This window comes from Heterodontus francisci, chromosome 7 (assembly GCF_036365525.1).
Source record: "Heterodontus francisci isolate sHetFra1 chromosome 7, sHetFra1.hap1, whole genome shotgun sequence".
Taxonomy (NCBI): Eukaryota; Metazoa; Chordata; class Chondrichthyes; order Heterodontiformes; family Heterodontidae; genus Heterodontus; species Heterodontus francisci.
In genome coordinates, this window is record NC_090377.1 from 89333718 (window position 1) to 89361095 (window position 27378).

General features: G+C 41.8%; 1 protein-coding gene across 1 annotated transcript in view; it reads right to left on the reverse strand.

Annotated features, from left to right (window-relative positions):
• LOC137372133 (collagen alpha-2(V) chain-like) overlaps nucleotides 1–27378 on the reverse strand; it is a 312577-nt gene that overhangs the window by 19018 nt on the left and 266181 nt on the right. Inside the window, exons 39-49 of the mRNA XM_068035607.1 lie at nucleotides 26649–26756; nucleotides 26490–26543; nucleotides 23647–23700; nucleotides 22745–22906; nucleotides 22207–22314; nucleotides 8960–9067; nucleotides 8326–8379; nucleotides 6379–6486; nucleotides 5350–5403; nucleotides 427–534; nucleotides 80–133 (exon numbers count right to left, since the gene is read on the reverse strand). Of these exons, the coding sequence (XP_067891708.1) occupies nucleotides 80–133; nucleotides 427–534; nucleotides 5350–5403; nucleotides 6379–6486; nucleotides 8326–8379; nucleotides 8960–9067; nucleotides 22207–22314; nucleotides 22745–22906; nucleotides 23647–23700; nucleotides 26490–26543; nucleotides 26649–26756 (972 nt within the window). The remainder of the gene's footprint in view (nucleotides 1–79; nucleotides 134–426; nucleotides 535–5349; nucleotides 5404–6378; nucleotides 6487–8325; nucleotides 8380–8959; nucleotides 9068–22206; nucleotides 22315–22744; nucleotides 22907–23646; nucleotides 23701–26489; nucleotides 26544–26648; nucleotides 26757–27378) is intronic.

Sequence of the window (27378 nt, forward strand, 5' to 3'; positions counted from 1 at the left end):
ATGGTTTAAAGAAACTCACGATGATTATTATTGAATTCTGCTTGTTCTATTAAACTTGTACACATCAAAATATACTTACTCTCGGACCAAATGGCCCTGGGATTCCAGGACCGCCCTGCCCACCAGATGGACCCTAGTAAGAGAAAGTAGAATTGGATTTGTTTAATCCTTTGGCTAGAAGACGACTTTCTGGTCAGGGTTTTCCATTTCTTCATTTAATGCTCTGTGATTCTCTGTCCATTAATTTTAATAGATGAAATATAGTGGGCAGACGTAAGTAGAAGTAGAAAACCATGACCTATCTTTATCTAGAACACAATTATAATGCAAGAAAAATATTGTGAAGTAAAATAAAGTTTCGTACAAAAACAGTAAAACCTCCTTTGAAATGATGTGGAAATAATTATTAGGCGTTCAGTTACTTACAGGAGGACCAGGAAGACCCTGCAAACCAGTAAATCCACGATGACCTTTCTGGCCTCGTTCACCTTGAACTCCATTTTCACCTTTGTCACCACGGGGTCCTTGAGGGCCCTATGGAAGTCAATCCAAAATTAAGATGAATTTCCCTAATAATAAAATATAGCATAATTTGATAACATTTAAATAACTTGGGTAGGAGTTTCCACAAGATTGCATTGGCTTTATAAGTGTAGTTCGCCTGAAATTGGTCAAACCAGCTCAAAGGTTTACACAAATTTCAAGCATAAATACTATTTCGCAATCTTTTGTGCTTAAAACACATTGCACCAAACTGCTGCCCCACCCACAACACTGTGCATGCCCCAGATCGAATTAATCAGCAAGGCACGTTTCCGCTAATTGCAACCATTTGCGGGCCTTCAAGGAGGCTCTTAAAGTTATCTTTTGTTTTTAGGTGCAAGGATGCTTATAGGCATTTTTAAAAAGCTTTTTTTTTAAGTTTACTAAGAAAGTGACTACTGCACATGAATGTAATGATTTAATGGTTCTGTATAGTTTTCTTTAAAAGTCATTTTCAGCATTTTAAAATCAGATTACTCACAGGCGGTGAACAAAACACTCTGATTAAAAATGCTAATTCTTTCGATAAATGCACCTGAAGCTGTATCAGTCACAATCATACCAGATTCCCACTCTTAAATGCATCAAGGAATATTTTTTCAAGCAAAACTTTCAAAAAAAATTATGTTCTAAAACACAGCGCAATTGCGCTGTCAAATCTTATGTTTGACAATACACAACTGAGTTTTAGCGTAAACACGTGAACAAAAAACACTTCTCAAAATTGTCTCAATTCTGAGTGCACTTTGTGCCAGCATTGCCAATTGTGCCCAAAGCGAAATTTCTTGGCTGTTATCTTTTAATATGATCGAGGAAGAAAAAGGAAAGGAAACAATTCTGCTTTTATTATTGTATCACATTCTACTTCTATCAATTTAAAAATAGCATGAATAACATTTACTCAGAAATATGCTTTAGGTCACCCGTATCTTACAAATGTAGACCATAACAAATGTATAGTTTTATACTTACATTACAGTGGCCCTCAAATACCATCTTAATGCATCCATCTGAAATTCATCTCTGCCATTTTAGCAGCGGCATTAATCTATTTATGTTAAATGTGTTAATGCCACAATAAAATAGGAATATAGCAATTTGGGATGCCGCATTAAGCAATCGTATATTTAACTGCAATTTCAGGGCCAGTCTCAGAATCATATGAAAGCTGAATGGAACTATCCATGACACTGAATGTATCTCTGTTGAGAGGGTATATATTTTTTTTGTGCTCTTTATTTGAACTTTTTTTTCCACTCAAGTTATTTTCTAATATTTGATTTTTGTTATTTAAGTAATAGACAATTAGGAATCTACATCAGTTTTAGTTATATGTACTCTCAGGGACAATATTGATGTTCATCAGTAGAACACAATGAGCTGAGAGTGAATTGGCAGCGCATTTTGCACCTGGCCCAATTTTCATTTCCATTTAAGTCAATAGAAAATGTGTAAAGCGTAAAAACCTGCTGTCGATTCGTAATGAGATCATTTCCTGCTAATGGCAAAGACTGAGTTCACCGGTTTCTTTGGAAAGAGTTATATATTAACTTCCATAATTTACTGTGATAAATCAATATTTTGTCATATCACTAACACAAAAGCAAAAAAAACTGTGGAAATCTGAAATAAAGCAGAAAATGCAGGAAACACTCAGCAGGGCTGGCAGAATCTTTGGTGAGAGGAAAACTGAGTTAAAGTTTCAAGGTTGATGACCTTTCATCAGAACACATCTGACAAAAGGTCATCAACCTGAGATATTAACTCTGTTTCTCTCTCTACAGATGCTGCCTGACCTGTTAAGTATTTCCAGCATCTTCTGTTTTTTTGTCCCAACACTGCTTTTCCAGAATTGCAACAGTCGATAATGTAAGTTGATAAGTTACTCTAAACCATAAAGCTATTTAAGAGTTTTGATACATAACGAGTCGCATTGCAAAATCTTCACATGTTTTTCTCAACTTGTAAAAGACTTCTTGGTCTATAATCAGTGATATTGGAAGGATAGAATGAGTCTCCTGTCTTTATTTCCTTATGTACAGTGTCATGGTCCTGTAGTTTTTTTCCTCTGGGGAATATGCAGTTTGCCTTTAAGGCTTGCAAAGGATCAGTACTGCTTTAAGAACCAGCAAGCCTCAGGTGTTAAAGAGAAAATGCATTTTGGTTACCATTGGATACAAGCATATGGAGAGGGATGCAACCAGCTTCAAAGAATGCATCCTGGTTACCCAGCAACAGCCATTCGCAGATTGAGATTCAAACGGTGCATTCTTGTTACCTTGGATACCGCCACTTGGACTGAGCATCACGCGATGCATTTGTTACAATTCAATTTTATTTTTTGTTAATTTTAGAGATACAGCACTGAAACAGGCCCTTCGGCCCACCAAGTCTGTGCTGACCATCAACCACCCATTTATACTAGTCCTACATTAATCACATGTTTCTACCTTCCCTTAATTCCCCTACCACCTACCTATACTAGGGGCAATTTACAATGGCCAGTTTACTTATCAACCTGCAAGTCTTTGGCTGTGGGAGGAAACCGGAGCACCCGCTGAAAACCCACGTGGTCACAGGGAGAACTTGCAAACTCCGCACAGGCAGTACCCAGAATCGAACTCGGGTCGCTAGAGCTGTGAGGCTGCGGTGCTAACCACTGCGCCACTGTGCCTGAACTGGCTTTTTAGTTGGAGACAGTTTGTTCTAAGAGTGAACACAGACAGCCAACTGGTGCTGGCCCCTGAAAAATGAGCTCTCAGCCATTTAAACTGATGGAAGAGAATTTAGTCTGTTTAATTATAATTATCTCTCAAAATTCTAAAGAAGTCAAGCCAAAACAGAGATCTCTGATAATTTAAACTGAAGGATGGGAAGTTAGACTGTGACAATCTTTTATCCCTCAAAAACTCTAAAGTCAGATTGATTCTGTTGAAAGTATTTGCAAGTTGTTAGTTATTGAAATCCATCGCTGAAGAAGGAAGCACCACTTACTCCTGGAGTTAGACTATGGACTGTTCTACTGTGGAAGAACCTTTTTTCCCCATCGGACGGCCGTGAGGGCTTCAAGCAACATTGCACTGTAAATTTGCAAGGACTCTAATTTTTTTTCTATTTTAAATGTTGTTTATATCTTCATAGTGTTTAAGAATTTAGTTTTTCTAATTAAACAGTTAATTTGTTGATTTAAGGACACCTGGTTTGGTTAGCCTCATTCAGGGGTTAATAGATAGTACAATTTGGCTGGGTCTTTCTTTAATTTGGAAAGATTAAAGTGATATGTTCGGTGATCTGTGGAGCGACGGGATTGAATTAACAGTGTGTTTCTCCCACCACAATCAGAATCGTCTATTTTGATTGGGGGCTTTGACTGGGCCGATCAGTCGTAACAATATATTGAGATAACACTGCTGCAAAACTATAATTTTTAGGGACTAGTGTTTACCTTCTTTTGTGACTATGGGGAATACAAGGTTCTGATGTATTAAAGCTCAGGTACTGTATGTACAGCCTGTTTTACATAAGGTAGGATTTTACCTTGCCCTTGGAGACAGGAACAGAGGCGGTGGGGCAATCAAAATGGCAAGGGGTGATGTTCCCAACCCATTGTCATTTAGTCCAGGGGAGGGAAGGCCAAGAATTCTGGCCCATAATCTCAAGGATGGCCAAGGATGGCCTTCCCACCCAAGGCCAACTGAGGCCCTCAAGTGATCACAATTGGGCACTTAAGGGCCTCTTCCCACCTCCACTCCAATTTTGTGGAGAGGCCTGCCGTAGCATGGAGATGCCGCCAGGACGGGGAGGCCCCATGGCATCGATGGCTGCTCTGCCATAGAAGACCCCCCCTCACCAACCACCCCCCCACTAACCACCACCGCACCCCCTCCACCCTGTCGCCGTGGCCTGCTTGACTGGCTCCAGCAACCCAAACCCCACTCACCTGTCCCAGAATCTCCGACATCCTCGGTGACGCTACCAGTACTACAGAGCTGCCGACCTGCCGATTGGCCAGTAGGTCTTGGAGGTGGGAGCTTGTCCCATAAAGGGACAGTGCCCCCTATGGGGGGCAGTTAATTGGCTGCCCGCTGTTTGATTACAACAGGGGGCTGATGGATGACTGAGACAGGTTCTCACCCTGCCTTCCGGCCTGCCGCCGAGGCCCCCTTCTCCAGAATAAATTCTGGCCCATAATCTCAATGTATGCATAGAGTTGCCCATCTGTACTCCTGCGCAATGCTCCAACAACCCATGTAACATTTCCATTTCACACCAGCAGTCAACCCTGCCGGTCCGTTAAATGTAACTTCTAAATCAGGCAGTTTTGGGCAGGACTTACATTAGCATTTCTAAAGTTTATACCAAGCAAGACCCTTAAATCCCTCAGAAAGAATAGACTTTCATTCCACCACTCCGTGACAATGGAAATACAACAGATAGGCGTGACCAGCACACAACTCTATCACTTCAACCTCAAACCCAAGTCTCAAAAGTGAAACAATTCTTAGTCTTGTAATACTCGGGTCTTTGAATAAATTCTTTTTGTTACATGTAAAATGTACATTTTCTGCAAATCTCAAGCATGATAAGTACCTTGTCAAATCATAGAGGAAGCAGAGATAAACAAATATATTCTGATTGTTATTGAAGTTTGCATTCAACATAAATGTATGCTGAGACTCGAGGTGTCATTGGAATAAAATTACATTTCATGAATCCTGGATCAATCAAGACATCATCTGTATAGGATATAAATCAGGCCATGCACTCATTGTACAAATACTGAATAATAAGACTGAAACAGCTTACTGGTATTCCACGCCCTCCAACTCGACCAGAGGGACCCAATGGGCCATGAGAACCCTTTGAAGAAAAAAAAAGTTATCTTTACCATATAAAAAGTGCATATTCAAGAATATTGGCATTAGTTACAGCAAATGGCAAAGAAATTTCAAAAATACAATGAGGTAGTTTTAACTTTCGACACTGGGTGGAAACACTAGTGGTGGTGGATCGGCTGCCTGTTTTCAGCCCTGCCCGATTCTCCTTTCTGTGTAAGTCAATAGAAAGGAGAATGAATGAGCTGTATAATGGGAATGGGCGGCCAAGTTTCCTGCTCCCGCCCAGTGGTGAAAATTAAAATCTAGCCCATAATATCTTGGTTGTCAATTAACTCGTGCTTCCTTACAGGTTTCTCTGTGCATTTTATTTACATGCATCTCAATCTATATGATACACTTTCAAAACAGAATGCACTGCATAGGTTTGCTAAACACGTGTTATGGCAGCAATTAATTAAAGTGAAACTTCAATTTTTATGTTAATAAAAGTAAGATGTAGTTTTAACAATTATCTTCCTCGATGAAAAATAGGCTCTAAACTGACTCATCCAAAAAGGATCAATGCTTAGCATGGCTGAGTGAAATTTGAGATTTTAACATTGCTCAGTTAGTGGGATAATTAGATATTTAAAAATGAAACAGGAATGTCTCATTTAATCTGGAACCTTTATTGATGAGTATATTAATGGCTCAGCAGTTGACAAATATAGTAATCATTCTGTGACCAAGGTTTTAGATCAACAGTTATTTCCAATTCTCTGTCTACATTATTCATGAAGTTATCAATTGTACTTAGAATTATATCGGACATAAAGGAGTATTTAATCTTCCATTTGTTAATGTTAGCAAAGTGATAATGTGGTTATAATTAGAGTTTATTATAATACTGCCATTTTCCTCTATTTAGAGCAAAAAGGAAAGCAGTGGTCCTTTACTGCCAAAGAAAAGCATTCAGAGAAAAGCACCGCCATTAAATACATCACAATGGGAAACTTACCGTTTCACCTCTAGCACCCGCCTCTCCAGTTGGACCAATGGGACCTGGTGCCCCAGGACCACCTTGGACACCTGGGACACCAGCAGGCCCTGGATCACCAAGATCACCCTATGCACAGAAAACATAAGAATGTAAGAAATAGGAGCAAAGTAGGCCATTTGGCCCCTCAAGCCTCCTCCACCATTCAATCAGATCATGGCAGATCTTTGACCTCAACTCCATTTTCTTGCCTGATTCCCATATCCCTAATTCCCTTATAGTCCAAATACCTATTGAACTCTGTCTTGAATATACTCAATGACTGAGCAACTACAGCTCCCTGGGGTAGAGAATTCCAAAGATTAACTAGCCTCTGAGTGAAGATATTTCTTCTCATCTCTAAATGGCCAACTCTCCAGCCAGGTGAAACAATGTCTCAGCATTTATCCTGTCAAGCCCTCTCAGAATTTTATATGCTTCAATGAGATCACCTCTCATTCTTCTAAACTCCAGAGAGTATAGGCCCATTCCACACAATCACTCTTCATAGGACAACCCTCTCATCCCAGGAATCAATCTAGTGAACCTTCGTCACACCCCCTCTAAGGCAAGTATATCCTTTCCTAGGTATGGAGACCAAAACTGTACACAGTACTCTAGGTGTGTCTCACTAAAACCCTGTAAATTGCAGCAAGACTTCCTTACTCTTGTACTCCCCTCCTTGCAATAAATGCTAACATACTACTTGCCTGCCTAATTGCTTGCCGTACTGGCATGCTAACATAGGAACATAGAAACATAGGAGCAGGAGTAGGCCATTCAGCCCATCAAGCCTGCTCCGCCATTCAACTAAATCATGGTTGATCATCTGCCTCAACACCACTTTCCCCACTATCCCCATATCCCTTGATGTCATTAGTATCCAGATATCTATCGATTTCTGAGTTGAATATGTTCAATGATTGAGCTTCCGCAGCCCTCTGGGGTTGAGAATTCCAAAGATTCACCACCCACTGAATAAAGAAATTCTTCCTCATCTCAGTCTTAAATGGCCTACCTCTTACTCTGAGATTATGTTCCCCTGGTTCTAGACTCACCAGCCAGGGGAAGAATTCTATCCACATGCACCCTGTCATTCCCTGTAAGCATTTTGTAAGTTTCGATGAGATCACCTCTCATTCTTCAAAACTCGAGAAGACAGGCCCATTTTCCTTAATCTCTCCTCATAAGAGAATCCCGCCATCCCAGGGATTAATCAGGTTAGTCTCCATTGCATTCCCTCTATGACAAGTATATCCTTTCTTAGATCCTTCCTAACGTTCTGTTTTTCCTCTACAAGGACACACAAATTCCTCTGTACACCAACATGTAATAGCTTCTCACCATTTAAAAAAAATCAATTTATCTATTCTTCCTACCAAAGTGAGTAATTTCACATTTCTCCATATTATACTCTACCTTCTTCTCAGGGCATTTACTCTATTTCCTGCCCACTCAATTAACCTACCTATATCCCTTTGCAGATGCTTTGTGTCCTCTGCACAGTTTACTTTCCCACCTAGCTTTACATCATCAGAAAGTCCGGCTACATTACACTTGGTCCCTTCATTTAAGTCATTTATATAGATTGTAAATGGCTGAGACACTGGCACTGATCCTTTTGGCACCCCACTAGTAACAGCCTGCCAACCTGAAAATGAACTGTTTATTCCTACTCTGTTTTCTGTCCTCTTCTATCCATGCTAATATATTACCCCATAAGCCCTTATCTGTGCAACAAACTTGTGAGTGGCACCTTATCAGATGCTTCTTGAAAATCCAAGGCTGGTGAGCTGAAGAACATGACAATGTGCAGTTCAAAACAAAATCTGTAAGTTTTCCATGTGACCAATGTGTACATAACGTAAATACAATAATAGAAGCTCACTAAAATTTATAGTTTATTTATGGATTTTTGTTTTGTTTTACCGGCTCTCCTGCACGACCATCACGTCCAGGGGTGCCGTCAGTTCCTGGCATACCCTAAGAGAAAAGCAGAACAACTAATTACCAAAAGTACAATATATAACACAACATGCGGTAACTAAAAGTGCTGAACTGTGGCTCAGTGGTAGCATTCTTGCCTCTGTGTTAGATGGGCATGGGTTCATGTCCAACTACAGAGACTTGAGTCCATGATTCAGGCTGACACTCCCAATGCAGTACTGAGGGAGTGCTGCACTGTTGGAATTGCTGTCAGATGAGATGTTAAACTAAGGGCCTGTCTGTCCTCAGATCTCATGGCACTATTTCTAAGTTCTCTGCAGTGTTTTAGCCAATATTAATCCCTTAACCAACATAACTAAAACAAATTATCTGATCACTATCACATTGCTGTTTGTGGTACCTTGCAGTGCATATATTGGCTGTTACATTTCCTATATTATAACAGTAACTACACTTCAGAAATATTTGATTGGCTATAAAGCACTTCAGGATGCCCAAAGGTGGTATAAATCCAACTAATCCTTTTTTCTTTCAAATGAATGATGTATATAGCTGGATTTTTACAAGCATAAAACTGCTTAAAGAGAAGATTCAAGTAATGTGAATCTGTACTTACATCCTGACCAGGTTCACCATGCGGGCCATGTGCACCATGTGGCCCAGTTGGGCCTGGAGGGCCTCTTTCACCAGGAGATCCAGTTGGTCCTTGTTTCCCAGGTTGACCCTGAAAATCCAGCAAAAAGCTATCAGACTAGCATCAGTGCGACAGAATGGATAATACAGAGCGTGGTAATAAAAACCTCATACATTTACGGGTAAATTAAGTTCCAAAAACTAAACACAAAGAAATTCCTAAATTCTAAATAGGTTAGAATGTTTTTCTCAAAAGAAAATGTAATTAGAATTGATATTCTTCTTCTTCTTTGGCCTCCTTGTCTCGAGAGACAATGGGTAAGCGCCTGGAGGTGGTCAGTGGTTTGTGAAGCAGCGCCTGGAGTGGCTATAAAGGCCAATTCTAGAGTGACAGACTCTTCCACAGGCGCTGCAGATAAAATTGGTTGTTGGGGCTGTTACACAGTTGGCTTTCTCTTTGCGCTTCTGTGCTTTTTCCTGCCAACTGCTAAGTCTCTTCGACTCGCTACACTTTAGCCCCGCCTTTATGGCTGCCCACCAGCTCTGGCAATCGCTGGTAACTGACTCCCACAACTTCTGATCAATGTCACAGGACTTCATGTCGCGTTTGCAGACATCTTTAAAGCAGAGACATGGACGACCGGTGGGTCTGATACCAGTAACGAGCTCATTGTACAATGTGTCTTTGGGGATCCTGCCATCTTCCATGCGGCTCACATGGCCAAGCCATCTCAAGCGCTGCTGGCTCAATAGGGTGTATGTGCTGGGGATGTTGGCCGCCTCGAGGACTTCTGTGTTGGAGATGTGGTCCTGCCACCTGATGCCAAGGATTCTCCGGAGGCAGCGATGATGGAATGGCTTGAGACGTCGCTCTTGGCTGACATACATTGTCCAGGCCTCGCTGCCGTAGAGCAAGGTACTGAGGACACAGGCTTGATACACTCAGACCTTTGTGTTCCGTGTCAGTGCGCCATTTTCCCACACTCTCTTGGCCAGTCTGGACATAGCAGTGGAAGCCTTTTCCATGCGATTGTTGATTTCTGCATCGAGAGACACGTTACAGGTGATAGTTGAGCCTAGGTAGGTGAACTCTTGAACCACTTTCAGAGTGTGGTCACCGATATTGATGGATGGAGCATTTCTGATGTCCTGTCCCTTGATGTTCATTTTCTTGAGGCTGATGGTTAGGCCAAATTTGTTGCAGGCAGCCGCAATCCTGTCGATGAGTCTCTGCAGACACTCTTCAGTGTGAGACGTTAATGCAGCATCGTCAGCAAAGAGGAGTTCCCTGATGAGGACTTTCCATACTTTAGTCTTCGCTCTTAGACAGGCAAGGTTGAACAACCTGCCACCTGATCTTGTCTGGAGGAAAATTCCTTCTTCTGAAGACTTGAATGCATGTGAGAGCATCAGGGAGAAGAAGATCCCAAACAGTGTAGGTGCAAGAACACAGCCCTGTTTCACGCCACTCAGTATAGGAAAGGGGTCTGATGAGGCGCCGCTATGCTGAATTGTGCCTTTCATATTGTCATGGAATGAGGTGATGATACTTAGTAGCTTTGGTGGACATCCGATCTTTTTTAGTAGTCTGAAGAGACCGCGTCTGCTGACGAGGTTAAAGGCTTTGGTGAGATCAATGAAAGCAACGTAGAGGGGCATCTGTTGTTCACGGCATTTCTCCTGTAGCTGATGAAATGTTTTTTTAGAATTGATATTAATAATGTGCTAATCATTCTTTTTGTTAATAACTTATTAAGATTAATAAATGCAGCAGAGAGCACACTTGTCAAAGTGGAGGAGTGAGTCACATTGGTCAGTTCCAATTTTTCATGGACAAATCATCATCAAAAGGCAGTTCATAGATGGAGCTCCTATTACCTTGATGGACATATGCAACCTGTTCAGGTTGAACAGTTTACCAGATTTTAGGAAGCGAGTATCCTTCTAAATGACCCCCATGGCACCAAATGCTTGAAACGTATTGTGGTCCACTCTCAGATTTGGAGCGTATCCACAACCTTTACCTTGGATAATGTGGCAATGCCCTCTCTCTATTGCATTTTGAGTCTGCCAAATTGGATGATCAAGTCAGGTTTAGCTGTCCCAAGCCGCAACTATTAGATCTTCTTCATTCCCTGTTTCTGTATTGACCGCATTTTAAGTGCCTGAACAGCTAATAAAAGTGGGAAATGGAGGCTCACAAGCAGGAAAATATCTACCTGATCACCAACTTATTATTGGCTGCAGTGAAGAGCTATGGAAGCATCATCAGTCTCAAGAAAATGGAGTTTGTGTGGCAGCTAGCATTGTCAAAATCTTCATTAATGGTGTGAGCTGACTGATGTGTTTCAGTTAACTTCTGTGGGAAATATGTTCTTTAATGATACACACAGTGATCCCATTAAAATAATGTATTAATGAAAATGATAATTAAACTTTCTTGACATCAGGGTTAACTGAGTATGCTTTTGAAGAGAAAAAGTAAAGCGTAAGAAGTCAGTATAGCATCACCTTGATGATGCATCAGTAGCGCTTCCGGTTCTCATGCACAAATAAGAGTCACAATGCCACATGAAGAAATGTAACAGATTCTACAGGTGCCGTTTGTGATTGATACTCTGAATCAAATGGCAAAAGCCAATATAACCAGCTTTGATGCAATGTTGAATGAAACACAGTTTTGTTAGGCTTTTTTCCAACCTCAAGGCATGTAACATCCCACTGATGACTGGGACAGAATTGTTAATTGTGTATCAATTGTTTAATTATATGCAGATCGAGGGTATTAATTGGGGTCTTACTTGTGCACTTATAAGCAGACAATTACTGAGACTGTTGGCGTTTTTGAGTGAGGAGCTATTGGTTTGTAATCCTTTTACGCTGTACAATAAATGTGAAACTGAGTAAAGATAGGCTCCAGCATCATCCTTCCATAACAAGCTTTCTGGAATTTTACAAGCATGGCACAGGATAGCACTGTGCTACTCTGCACGTTGCTGTCTAACTTCAAGCACAAATGGCTGTGTAAGTTGAGCAGAAAATGAGGAAAGTGTAAAACCGCACAACCAGTGCATCAAATAACTGGCTTCAACCAAACCATTCTAAAATGAAACCAGTTTAGGAAACCACCTGGTATCTACATCAGATTCATCAGTCACCAGGAAATATATCAGAGGTTCTGAACAACTTCTCGTTATCCAGTCATCCTTGAGGGACAATTCGTAATGGAACTTTCAGAAATGGTCTAATAGACCAGAACCCGAGAGGACAGTTCAGGAATGCCCAAGATTTTGACCATCCACAATAAACTTTTTTTATAATTATATTTTGCTTGCACAGTTCCAACTGTATAATCTATGTCATATCCTTTAAACTGAAATCCCATCATTATAAATACATAGCTGGATATGCTCAATTTGATGCCATGGGAGTTATTGTCTTAAAGCCACCTTTTCAGGCCAACAACCCTTTCAGTATAATTTCGCTCTTCCTATCTTACAAATAAAAAAATGTACAAGTTGCCAGTTTAGGTTGTGAGCTCGATTCAGATGCTGAACAGTGAGTGAAGACTTCGCCGGAAGGAGCCGTAATCAGAGTGTGAAGATGGGAATTTGGTTCCCATGGAAAATCTGGTGTAGGGGGAGAAAGGAATTGACGTGTGATGTTCCAGCAAAGGTAAGTGATTGTTTGGTGAGTATTTTTCCTTTTCTCTTATCTAAACTGAGGAATTTTAATTGGGGTTAGTATAACATTAATTGGAATAATAAACATAAGAACCTTCTGAGACTCAGGTGATTTATTAGTCAGGTTTTATTAGTTGTAGTAAGGTGTACCAGCAGTAGTAAAGCTTACTAGTGAGGCTTAGTAATTATAAATTAATTAAGAAAATATATAAGTTAACACATTATAAAGATGACAGGGCAGGTGACGTGTTGTGGCTGGTGGACACCGGTGTGACCATGGCAAACACATCTGCAGTAAGTGTTTGCGGCTCAAGGAGCTTCGGCTTAGAGTCAATGAGCTGGAGGCCGGAGGGGGAAAGTTACCTGGACACCTTGTTCCATAAGGCAGTCACACCCCATAGGATAGGGTCTTCTGATTTGGTTAGTGGTAAGGGACAAGAGGGTGTGACTGCGAGTGAGGCAGGTAAGGGGATCGAGAAGGCAGAAGTGGAGAAGCCTCAGCTCTTATCTAAACTGAGGAATTTTAATTGGGGTTAGTATAACATTAATTGGATTATCAAAAGCAATTATCAAACAGGTTTTCTACTTGTATGGATGACCATGCAGGCTACACGGTGGATGAGCAAACTGACCATGCCATCATTGCACAGGAAGCCATTCAAGCGGTGGCATTAAATAGGAATGTGGTATTAGTAGGAGATAGTATAGTCAGGGGGATAGACATTGTTCTCTGCAACCAAGAGCAGGAGTCCAGGAGGCTGTGTTGCCTGCCCGGTGCAAGGGTTTTGGACATCTGCTCAGGACTGGAGAGGAACCTGCAATGGGAGGAGGAGGTTCCAGTTGTTGTGGTCCATGTGGGTATCAACGACATATATAGGACTAGGAAAGAGGTTCTACATAGAGAGTATAAGCAGCTAGAGGTTACATTGAAAGCAGAACCACAAAAGTAATAATCTCTGGATTATTACCTGAGCCACAAGCAAATTGGAGTAGGGTAAATAATATTACAGAGTTAAATGCGTGGTTTAAAGATTGGTGTGGGAGAAATGGGTTTTGATTCATGGGGCACTGGCACCAATACTGGGGAAAGCAGGAGCTGTACTGTCGGGACAGTCTTCACCTGAATCATGCTGGGACCAGTATTCTGCCAAGTCATATAACTAGAGCGGTAGTTTAAACTAAATAGTGGGGGAGAAGGATCAAATGAGGGAAGGTGTGATAATTTAGAGATAGAGGAGAAGACAATAAAGCAAGGTAGCAATAAGGGAATTGATAATCTGAGTGTGGCAGGAAGGGAAGTTTGGAAGGAAGCCAAACTGGTAACAGAAAGTCGAACAGTATTAAGCGTAATTAGAAGACAGACGAAGAGAAGGCAAGCATCAAATAGGATCAGAATGCGGAATAATGGTAAAAAGACAAAGTTAAGGGCATGCTATCTGAATGCATGCAGCATTTGCAACAAGGTAGATGATTTGAAGGCACAAATAGAGGTAAATGGGTATGATGTCCTTGCCATGGCAGTTACTGGGTGACCAAGACTGGGAACTGAATATTCAAGAATATTCATCATTTAGGAAGGATAGGCAAAAAGAAAAAGGAGGTGGGGTAGCGCTCTTAATAAGGGACAAGATCAGTACATTAGTGAGAGAATATCTTAGATCAAACGATCAAGATGCAAAATCAGTTTGGTTGGAGATAAGAAACAGCAAACATTGGTGGGAGTGGTTTATAGCCAACAACAGTAATGGTAATGTTGGGCATGGTATAAATCAGGAAAAAAGAGGTGCAAGTAACATGAGTAATACAGTAATAATGGGCAACTTCAATTTACATAGAGACTGGATAAAGCTAATCAGCACTAATGCTGTGCAGGATGAATTCCTGGAATGTGTATGAGATGGGTTTCTGGAGCAGTATGTTTAAGGACCAATTAGGGATCGAGCTATTTTAGATTTAGTAGCCGGAATTTTACGTCGCCCCAGCGGGTCGGATGATGAGGTGGGGGCAGCATAAAATTGAGCGGCAGGCTCCGGGAGGCCTACCCGCCCCGATACCGCCTCTGAACAAGTTTACAGAGGTCAGACAGGGAGGCGGGGGGGGGTGGTGGAAAACGGCCCACCCACCTGAGGCTGATCAAGGCCCTTAAGTGGCCACTTAACAGCCACTTAAGGGCCGTCGCCCACCTCCAAGGGTATTTTACCCGTGGCAAGCGGGTGTGCTGGGGACGTGAAAGGCAGCCCAGTGATAGCAGTCAGCCTTTCCGCACCCGGGGGGGCATGGCAGTCGGGCACAGGGTCCCCAATCAGTTTTGCTAGGGCTCTTTGATGCCATACTCAGTCAAATGCTGCCTTGATGTCAAGGGCAGCCACTCTCACCTCACCTCTTTTGTCCATGTTTGAACCAAGGCTGTAATGAGGTCAGGAGCTGAGTGGCCCTGGCGGAACCCAAACTGAGCGTCACTGAGCAGGTTATTGCTAAGCAAGTGCCGCTTGATGGCACTGTTGATGACACCTTCCATCACTTTACTGATGATGGAGAGTAGACTAATGGGGCGGTAATTGGGCAGGTTGGACTTGTCCTGCTTTTTGTGTATAGGACATACCTGGGCAATCTTCCACATTGCAGGGTAGATGCCAGTGTTGTAGCTGTACTGGAACAGCTTGGCTAGGGGCACAACAAGTTCTGGAGCACAGGTCTTCAGTACTATTACCGGAATATTGTCAGAGCCCATAGCCTTTGCAGTATCCTGTGCCTTCAGTCATTTCTTGATATCACGTGGAGTGAATCAAATTGGCTGAAGTCTGGCATCTGTGATACTGGGGACTTCAGGAGGAGGCTGAGATGGATCATCAATTTGGCAATTAGTCATAGAGTGATACAGCACTGAAACAGGCCCTTCGGCCCACCAAGTCTGTGCTGACCAACAACCACCCATTTATTCTAATCCTACATTAATCCCATATTCCCTTCCACATCCCCACCATTCTCCTACCACCTACCTACACTAGAGGCAATTTACAATGGCCAATTTACCTATCAACCTGCAAGTCTTTGGCTGTGGGAGGAAACCGGATGACCCGGCAGAATCCCATGCGGTCACAGGGGGGACTTGCAAACTCCGCACAGGCAGTACCCAGAACTGAACCCGGGTTGCTGGAGCTGTGAGGCTGCAGTGCTAACCACTGCGCCGCCCCTGGCTGAAGATTGTTGAAAATGCTTCAGCCTTATCTTTCGCACTGATGTGCTGGGCTCCCCCATCATTGAGGATGGGGATATTCATGGAGCCACCTCCTCCAGTTAGTTGTTTAATTGTCCATCACCATTCACGGCTGGATGTGGCAGGACTGCAGAGCTTAGATCTGATCCGTTGGTTATGGGATTGCTTAGCTCTGTCTATCGCATGCTGCTTACACAGTTTGGCACACAGATAGTCCTGTGTTGTAGCTTCACCAGGTTGACACCTCATTTTGAGGTATGCCTGGTGCTGCTCCTGGCATGTTCTCCTGCACTCTTCATTGAACCAGGGTTGGTCTCCTGGTTTGATGGTAATGGTAGAGTGGGGGATATGCCAGGCCATGAGGTTACAGATTGTGGTTGAGTACAGTTCTGCTGCTGCTGATGGCCCACAGCGCCTCATGGATGCCCAGTTTTGCATTGTTAGATCCGTTCGAAATCTATCCCATTTAGCACGGTGATAGTGCCACACAACACAATGGAGAGTATCCTCAATGTGAAGGCGGGACTTCATCTCCACAATGACTGTGCAGTGGTCTTTCCTAACAATACTGTCATGGACAGATACATCTGCATCAGGCAGACTGGTGAGGACAAGGTCAAGTATGTTTTCCCCACTTGTTGGTTCCGTCGCCACCTGCCGCATACCCAGTCTAGCAGCTCTGGCCTTTAGGACTCGGCCAGCTCAGTCAGTAGTGGTGCTACAAAGCCACTCTTGGTGATGGACATTGAAGTCCCCCATCCAGAGTACATTCTGTGACCTTGCCACCCTCAGTGCTGGGGACGCAGCTGTTCACAATCTTACATAGATGATTTGAATGTAGGGACTGAATGCATTATTTCCAAATTTGCTGATGCAACAAAACTAGGTGGGAATGTAATTTGTGAAGAGGATGCAAGGAGGCTTCAACAGGACCTAGACAGGCTATGTGAATGGGCAAGAATATGGCTAATGGAATATAATGTGAATAAGTGTGAAGTTATCCACTTAGATGGAAAAAACAAGAAGACAGAGTATTCTTAAATGGTGAGAGGTTGGGAAGTGCTGATGTCCAAAGGGACCTGGGTGTCTTTCTTCATGAGTCATTGAAAGATAGCATGCAGTTGCAATTAGGAAGGCAAATGGTATATGTTGGCCTTCATTGCAAGGGGATTTGAGGACAGGAGTCTTGCTGCAATTGTATAGAGCCTTGGTGAGACTGCACCTGGAGTATTGTGTACAGTCTTGGTCCCCTCATCCAAGGAAGGCTATACTTGCCATAGAGGGAGTGCAACAGAGGTTCACCAGACTAATCCCTGGATGGCAGGATTGTCTTATGAGGAGAGATTGAGGAAACTGGGCCTGTATTCACTAGAGATTTGAAGAATGAGACATGATCTCATTGAAACTTACAAAATTCTTCCTGGGTGTGACAGGGTAGATGTGGATAGGATGTTTCCTCTGGTTGGTGAGTCTAGAACCAGGAAACACAGTCTCAGACTAAGGGGCAAGCTATTTAAGACTGAGATGAGAAGGAATTTCTTCGCTCAGAGGGTGGTGAATCTTTGGAATTCTCTTCTCCTGAGGGCTGTGGAAGCTCAATCATGGAGCATGTTCAAGACAGAAATTGTTAGATATCTGGATACTAATGACATCAAGGGATATGGGGATAGCACGGAAACTGGCGTTGAGGTAGATGATCAGCCATGATCTAACTGAATGGTGCAGCATGCTCAATGGGCTGAATGGCCTACTCCTGCTCCTATGTTCCTACGAGATATCCATATATATGTTTAATAGGTACATTACTGTCATTCACCAACAATTTTTTTTTGCCAGTCAAGATAATATTCTACTCATCTTATTTAAGGTAAAATCAAACACGTAATTGATGAAGGTCACAGACCTGAAATGTTGGGCTGGATTTTACAGCCCCCTCCAAAGTCGGGGGTCGTGACTGGGGGGCACAAAATGCCTCCAGCAGATGCCTGCCACAGGCTTCGACGCCGGGAAGGCCCAGCCCGATATTGACGGTGGCGGTGAGGCCTTGTGCAGCCCCCCCGCTGCTCAGCAATGGGACCAAAATTTACGTATTGTCATGCTAGGCTCCCACCTGCCAAGAATGAGGCACATTAATTTTGTCATGAACATTGATTTTAAGCTGTTACTGGAGTGAAGAAAGGACTTGTTTAATAGATCAGCCGTGGCTGGAAAAGACATTTGCATATTAACAGACGGTGCTTGGAAGGGCAAGGACCATTCCCTGACACATTCAACCCACAATGGATCTTAATCACCAGTGTGTGTAAATGGAGCATTCCAGAGACTGCTAAGGTGATACAATCCAAAACGTGGTCAGATCAATTAGTCACATGGCTAACCTGCTTGGCAACCTGGGTTCTTCTGAATTGTCCAAAAAGTTTGAACTCAGAAAGACTGTCTGCTCCTGGATTGAGAAGATTTCTCCTGTCTGCTCCCATCTCTTTCTCACAAGCCTCTGAATCCACCCCAAGAGAGAAAAGTCTCCTACAGCGAACAACATTTAAGTAGAATACTGTGCCCCAACAAAAAGCAAGATCTACCTACAATCAAGGAATCTACCGTGAGCTTGAAGAACCGTAACAAAAACTATTCAGATATTGCCTCAAACTTTTCCACTTTATTTTTCTTCTGCTCTTTTCTGTCTCTATTTGCATATGTGTATCACGTATGCATGCTAGCATGGACGCGTCGTGTATCCATAGGCGTTAACCAAATTAGAGTTTAAGTTTAATAAGTTTCGTCTTTTCTTCTTTAAACCTAAGAAAACCTGTTTGTGCTGATTTCTTTGCCTTATAATTGGAAAGTGGTGAACAAGGATTCACCAAGGGGGAGTTAAAAACACAGTGTGTTTAAAAATAAAACCCTGTTACTGTAAGACCAGGTGAAGGCTGAGAGGGACCCCTAGATACCTTCCTGAGCTGGTCGTAACAGTATGTTAACTTATTGAAATAAAAGAATTAATGACTTACCCACTCCCGCTGTCCATTCCGGTGCCATATTGGTGCCAGTGGCTGGCATTCCCATGTCTTCAGATCTCTGTCTGGAGGACCAAGGCCAAACACTGGTGGTGGGGTGGGGGGGGGGGGCGGAGGGCTGCAGGTAAGTTTCTGTGTGTGGCGGGGGTGGGGGGAGCAGCATCCGAGTAATTTAATTGGTCTAGGGGATGGTGGGAAGGGGTAAAGTTTAAAGTTGATGAACTTTGGGGGGACCGAAGGTCGGAGCACAAGGTAAGTGTTTTGAGGGGGGGCAGGAGGTCAGGTTTGTATTTCCATGGTTAAGGGAGGGGGTGGGATAGGGTCATTTATTTTATTTTTACAAACACTGTGTCTTTAAAAATGTTAATTCAATGGAAGGGCTCAAAGCCCTTTAAAAATGGTGTCAACGCCTGCGCAGTGGCGCCGAACCCATTGCCGGGGTTGGACCGACCACCCTCTCCACGTCATCGGGTGGGGCAGTCTGCGCTGGCCAATTAAATGAACCTCTGTGTTTAATATTGCGGAAGTTCTGCGACGTGCGGTCCGCACGGTGGACAGCCATAGTTTACGTCTGCCGCATGTAAAATGCAGCCTGTTAACTCTGTTTCTATCTCCACAGATAGTCCCAGACCTGCTGAGTATTTCCAATATTTTCTGTTTTTGTTCCCCGTATTTTTCATTTTTATCTCAGCATTTTCAAGCCACTTTTCTGTTATTGCCACTGCATCATATTACCACACAACTATTGTAGTTCACCAACCTTATTCACCACACTTTGTGCATTTACATACATGCATTCTAAACCTGTCTTTGTATTCCTCGTAGCCCTTCTTAGTCTACTCATATCTAATATGATACTACTTCGTTCTCTAGTACTATCCAACACTCTCACCTTATGCACCTTATTCTTCTTCTACTTCGATATGCTGGTGCCCACCCCCCTGCCAATTTAGTGAATCTCTTCACAAGAACATAGGTTCCAGTCCTGTTGAGGTGCAACCTGCCCCTTTTGAATAGGTACCACCTGCCCCAGAACTGGTCCCCATGCCCCAAGAATCTGAAGCCTTCCCTCTTACACCATGCCCAAGCCATGCATTGGACCTCCCTATCTTCCTATTTCTACTCTCACTAGCACAAGGCACTGGGAGTAATCCAGAGATTACTACCTTCAAGAGCCTACTTTTTACTTCCTCCCTAGCTGGGACCTCAATACCTGCTCTCTCTATGGTGTTGGTACTGACGTGTACCACAACTTCTGGCTCACTCCCTTCCCCTCCAGAATATTCTGCATCCTCTCCATGATGTTCTTCACCCTCGCACCAGAGAGGCAACACACCATGCAGACTCATGATGACAGTTACAGAAATGCCTGTCTGTTCCCCCTAACTATGGAATCTCCTATAACGACTGCATTTCTACTCTTTGCTGTTCCGTCCTGTGTAGCCCTTTGTCCACTGGTGCCATGGTCTGGACTGCACTCCTTCAGGGTATCGTCACTCTCAGCAGTCTCCAAAGCTGAGTATCTGTTTGAAAGCCTGCTGACTTTAGGCTTTGTTATTATTAGAAGAGAGAGGAAATGAACAGAGTGAGGCTTAGAACTATCTACAGCCTTATTTCTTTTCTCGTTCAATGTCGGTAGGAATGTGCGAACTTTTGTAAGTTGTTGAAATACATTCTAATATAATTCCTTTTTATTACTTCTCAGCATTGAGCTTTGCTAGATTGCAATTTAATAATGTGGTTGCTTGTCTAGATATCTAATTATTTTACATTATTTCTCATTTGTTAGAAATAGGGACAGTATTAAAATCTAGGTTTTATTTACAGTTAAGTTCTTGATGTTCTCAAGGTCCTGGATTACATTAACTATAGATACAAAAAAACAAGAACAGAGAAAGCTTGTGCAAAGGCTATAAATCAGATCAGGAGGCCCAAGACCTGTGCCTGAGCACAAAATTTGTTGCACCTATCATTGGATGGATTTTTCCACAGTTCTGGTTTTTGAGGCATAATGTAGAAGGTTTGGGTCATTCACGATGTAGAAGGAACAAGGAGAATAGTGTTCAGGCACAATGCATGTGCGAGTAGAAGGTGTGAGGAATGGGCCAAGCCTATTATCCAAAGGACAGTAATGAATAATATAATTCTCAATTGTACTTTGTAAACTGTTGCTTATAGACTGTAATGTATTAAGCCTCACCTATGCTCAAATAAAATCATAACTGTTACCAATATGGCATCAGCGCTAAACTATTGGAAAGACAGTCCAATGGAACTTCAGATTTATTACAGCTGAAGCACGGCTGCCGATGGTGGAGCTAATAAAATCAGGGATGTACAAGAGGCCAGAATTGGAGGAACACAGATATAAACCAGACCCAGCATGCAAAAATCAAATTAACTAAATGAATATATGTAGCATGAGAACTTTGCATTGCCAAAATAAATATCCAATGCCAATTATTAAAGTCATTAAAATGTTGTAATTTTGCAAGAATTTGGTCAAAAAAATAAATGGGCTGTGGTTAAAAGTTATGACTGATATATTATATAATTACTTCCATACTTACTATAGAAAGTATTGTACTGCATTAGTAATTTGAGACATGACATGTGGTAAGAGTAAAATGTTCAGGAGGTACAGGTTACTTTGGAAGTATGATTCCAACCACTGGGGTTTTTCTCATGTCAGGTCTGAGTCTGTTGTGAACTAATTGATAGAGATTGTTTGATCTGATTAGTCAACAACTTCATTATCATTGCATCATGCGACTACCAGAATGGTAGAAGGTGAACTACATGAAGCTTGGTCTTCTGTTTCAGATGAACCTTGCTCTTGTCTCATTCAGCAGTTCTTATGTTTACATGCATTAAAACTGAGAATACACAATTTTCTATGTTCATATAAAATAGTAAGCAAGAAGGTTTTGATATGAATTTCAATGTTACAAAATTTGAGTCTGATTAACATTAATTCAACTAATTCCCATGACTACTTTATATGCCAATGTGTTATGCAGCAGAAATGTGTTTATCATTGTCCCTGCTAAGCAACAGCTTAAGGATTGCCAAAATATAAACCAGTTTATGAGTTTTTCTAACTAAAGAAACCTTCTAATGTGGAAGAATTCAAAGTAAGGATTTGGAGTTAATTAACCATGCAAAAAGCTGAATTTCAATAAATTATTACAGTTGTTACACCAAAGTACAGTTCACAGTTACATTCAGATCAGTACAAATATTTATAGCTTCGGAAATGGTGTACCTTAAACTAAAATATTAAAAAGAATGAAGCAGTTAATAAAACAATACTCACAGCGGGGCCTGGCAGGCCAGGCATGCCTCTTTCCCCACGATGACCTGGCAGGCCTGCAAGACCTCTTTGTCCAGTTGTACCTTGTGGACCTGGAGGACCATCTGGGCCCTATAAGTTGCAACAGAGATCATAAAGATACCAATTAAGGTACCATTATAGAAATAGCCATAGTAGGAAAACAGGGTTGTCATGTTTGTTCCAGCTGCAGCTAACACCCCATGGATTACTGAACAAAACAGATGTAGCTGACAGCTTACAATATCACAACATTTTCAATGTAACTATGGTGTATCATTTTTTTTGTGAGGAAATTCACACAAAACTGATTTATGCCAGTATGTTGAAACATTGTTAACTGCAAATTTACACCAGTAATGTCCTGCCGCAGATTTACGCCCAAAAATTTAGAGGCTGCAAGACCAAGAGTCACTTGGTTCAGGCAGCACTGAGATTTCTGACGATTGTTTTATTTCACGAGAAACATTCTATACTAATTCATTTTAAGCCTATGATTTTCTAAAAGTCTAATTATACTTACAGTTGGACCATCTTCTCCGGGTTCACCTTTATCACCAGGGCTACCAGGTGTTCCAGGAGGGCCAGGATCACCAGTCTTTCCAGGTGAACCCGTGTCCCCTCGAAGACCTGCAGGACCTTCCTTTCCAGGAGCCCCTAAGGGACCAATAGGACCTGGGTCACCCTGAGAAAGAGATAGGAAAGATTCATTTATAATCTTTTATTCTTTTTTGCACAGATTAATCTTAATTTGTGCTAACATTTTCTTATGCTCCAAATTTTAATTTTATTAGACAGTGAGGGGATGATTTTAATGGAACAGCGGGATCGGTGTATGGGAGACCCAACGCTGTATGGCGGCATACAAGAAAGTTAGCACTGCCAGCTGCAGTCTATGTTGCATGTATCTTTTCTTCAGCAGCACTGTTTGCTATTACACTGAAAATACCAGCAATATGTCAATATCTTCATATTCTATCAGTTGAATTTCATCAGATTAATTCAGCTAAAAGGTAGCAATTTTATACTATGATGCTCTTAACATTACACTAACATGTTACTAGATTTAAGCCTAGATCTTTAAGAGGGTACTTGAGTTTACAGGCACTTGATTGTGAGGGAAGATTCCTCCAGCACAGACACATCATCATATCGTCTCTGAAAACAGCTCCAAGACAAGCTGAACCAAGTTCCTTCAATCAGGTTGACAACGCCATGGAAAATTCCTTTTTTTTATTTTGCTATTGAAGTTAATGCCTATCATTACACTATTTCTGAGACTATTTGAAAATGAATTATAAATGGAACCTCAAGATTGATTCAAGGAAGGTTATGTACAGTGCTTATTACCAGCATACTCCCCACAAGAAAATCTAAGATTTTGTGACCAATTAAGAATTTATTTCCACAGGAATCATTACTCACGGTTGCTCCTGGTGGTCCAACTCTACCTGCAGGTCCAGGAAAGCCAGTGGCACCCTAGTTACAAAGGAAACATTGTTAAATTATAGTCAAAACTGAATGTATTTTGATAACCTTTTGAAATGTATTGTTAATATCCTTGCAATTCTTAAATGAACCGGAATTTTATACAATGAGCCTAAAAATCTATAAATGGGCAGAACAGTAAGAGATTAAATACAAATAAGTATAAGATTTGAAGAAAAAATGAGCAGCATACCAACTCGGAATGGCATTAAACCAAGATGAGATCTAGAGACTAAGCACCTAGCATACCCAGACACAGCAGAACAGCGGGTCTACAAAGTAGTTGAAACTGTACAGGGCTCCGGTCAGATTATATCTCAAGTTTAGTCTTGATTTTGATCAGCAAAGCACAAGATGGTGCAGAGAACAGCAGTGAATTACATAAGGTAGAAAATGGTATAGAGAAAGGAAATCTTGAGTACCACTTCAATACAGAATGTGACAACAGGACAAAAATTCAAACAGATGAAATGACAATTTAGGAGTGATATCCTTCAGGCAATTTCATGGTGTGATAGATGACCATAGGCTTCTCTAAATGGATGGGCTGAATGGCATTTTTCATCTATGTTTATCTTATGTTCACAGAGCTGTAGGGCTGAATGTTACACCAATCCAAAGAGTAGGATGGTGGCGGGGGGTGGCGTTAAATGGAGCGGGAGGCTCCGGGAGCTCTTGCCAACCCGCTCCCGCCTCCGCCGCCACTTTACGCAGGGCGGTGGCGGCGAAAAATGGCCCACCCACCCAGGCCAATCAAAGCCCTCAAGTGGCCACTTAATGGCCACTTAAGGGCCTTTGCCCGCCTCCACACGGATTTTGTACATGGCAAGCAGGTGTCCTAGACCCAAGAGAAGACCCTGCTTTTGGCAGGCGGCTCTCAAACGTCCCGGGGCGCCCTCATGATCGGGCACACTATGCCCGATGGAGGGCTGCCTCTGCTACCCCGACCACCCCCAACACCCAACACGCCCCCCTTCCCCCCAACCAACAACCCTTGCCTCGATGGGGCCTAACTGATAACCCCCGGCAAGGCAACCAAAACTTACTTTTGCTCCAGGCTCCCCAACATCCTTTCTTCCCGCTGGGCTGTTGTCCCAACAGTGGCCACCGCTCCTAGTGGCACTGCTGGGACTAAGAGCCGCCGGCCCGCTGATTGACTGGCAGCTCTATTAGGCGGGACTTACTACCTCAAGTGGGTGGAAGTCCCGCCTCACACCAATTGAAGTCTGGCGACCCACAAAATATGGGTCGGATCCCCAGCCGAGGCAGAAACGGGTTCGCCACCGACTTTTCAGTTGGCAGCCGGCTCCCGTCCGCCTGGGGTAAAATCCCGACCGTAGTGATAATAGAAATAATATGGTGTCTGACTAAAGGATTTCAGTCATGTTTTCTGACATTTTAATTCAAACTACATTATACTTTAAATTACACCCAATTGTTAAAATATAAAATGTGTTGAGTTGGTTGACTATTTTTGCATTTAAGAGAAAAATACATTTTATGAATTATAGGTGGACAGTTCAAGAGAAATGCTTATGTCAGTAATAAAAAGTACAGATTTTTGGCTTTGGATTAACAATAAAAGACAAGATTATTTCACATATAGAACAAATACCTGATCTTGGCATAGGCCAATAGTTTTCTGGTTTAATGCTTACTCTGGTACATATGTGTTAGAATATTTGGGAGTGACCACATTATCAGTACCATTGATAACAACGTAGCAATTTTCGTTTGATTTGTACAAATTATACCAAAAATTCAACTTATCCATCTTTAAACTTCTGTCACTCAACTGATTGAAAAACAATCTTTTGAATGTCAACTGGAGGCCATTTTGCAGTCTAGATCCTGTCTCCAAAATGGTCAGATCCAGAATAGAATATTACACAGAAGAAACAGGGAAAAGGCAAGTAAAGTTTTTTTTAATGATTTATGTAAAAGAGAATAGGATTTCTTAGCTAGAAATAAAATTAAAATATTGAGAAATAAAATAATCCAAAAAAGTGAAATTGGAAGATAAAATTTACCACTGAGAAAGAGCGGAAGCAGGAAGAGAACCCATTGCAAGTGATACTCTGGCTTTGATTAGATAGGTAAAAATGGAGCACGGTGAGTGCAGTCCTGCCCAGTTGGACGATTGTGGAGAGACATTGGAGGAGGTTGGTGTGGTCAACCATGTCAAAGGCTCGAGAAGAATGAGAAGGAATAGCTTACATTTGTCACAATCACATTATCTGCAAGTTCCTCTCTAGCTGACACAACATCCTAACTTGAACATGTGCTATTAATATTTAATGTTCCTGGGTCAAAATCCTTGAATTCCCTAACTAAGACTATTGCAGGAGTACCATCACCACACAGACTTCAGCAGTTCAGGGAGAAGGCCACTACCTCCTTCTCAGAGCAAAAAAGGATGGACAACAAATGTAATGTTACTGGTGTCATCCATTGCCTGAGAACATAGGAAAAAATAGCAAACATAGTCTACGTTTTACTGAGGTTTAGATGAGTGGATCCATAAAAATTTTAAAACATTATTTACTACCAAGTCATAGTGTAAGTTCTAGAATTATAGAGAACTATGGAAACACAGTCACTCCACTTCAAAGTAATTAATTGTATGTGAAGCAATTTGGGGTATCTGAGAGATATAATAAGGCATTATAAAAAGTATAAACCTTTCTTTCAATTCGCTAACTTAACACAAGAAGCAATAGATTGAAATATTCAATGCACATGAAAAGCAGAAAAAAATAAAGTTTGAAAATTATACTTACTGGTGGTCCCTGGGTACCACGTCCACCTTTTAGACCTGGAACACCAAAAGGTCCCTAACAAATGAATTAGGAGGTGATAAGTTGAACAGCAATTCATAATTATAAACAACTATTAAGTTATTCATTACATGCTCGTAAGTGTTTCAGTAAATTCCTTACGGGTGGGCCAGGGGATCCTGCTAGGCCTTGTGGCCCTGGAGAACCAGCATCACCTTTCTGACCAGGCTCACCAGTTTCACCTTTACCTCCAGGCTGTCCATCGTTACCCTGTTTAAAATGAAATTGGCTAGTTTAGTGTGTAGATATGTTATAAAATAGACAAGAAAATCACCTTTTGTGTGATACCTACGGATTTCAAATATAATTACACTAGTACCAAGTTATTTCAATGTAGTAGGGTAGGTGATGTTTCTTTTTATTGGGTTACAATAGCTTCTCCAATGTGAGTAGAGCTTCCTCATTACATTTTCTCTTATCTAATTTTCATATCTAACAATTTCTTGAATAGTAATATTGCTTTACCAATGGTACAAACTGAATATACAATAGGAAAAAGCAAGGATCGAGTCCATCCTTCTATTTGGTTAGGCATCTCAATCCACTCATGACTTCTTTGGTTAGGAGGTCTTTCTTGACAAAAGCACAGTCTGGATATTCCACAGTTCCATGTTGTTTATCCTCCATATAACATAAATTAATGTGTTCGTGCTGTTACTGTAGTTCACAATAGCAATCGTCACATTTTCCAACTGCCTTTAACAACTATACACCCATACAACAAGTTTGACTGAATAAGTGATTGTATGTTAAGTGTTTAACATAAGCAACCGTTAATAGAACAAATATCTTAAAGAAAATATGTTGTTTAAAGTAGCTTTTCGGAAACAAA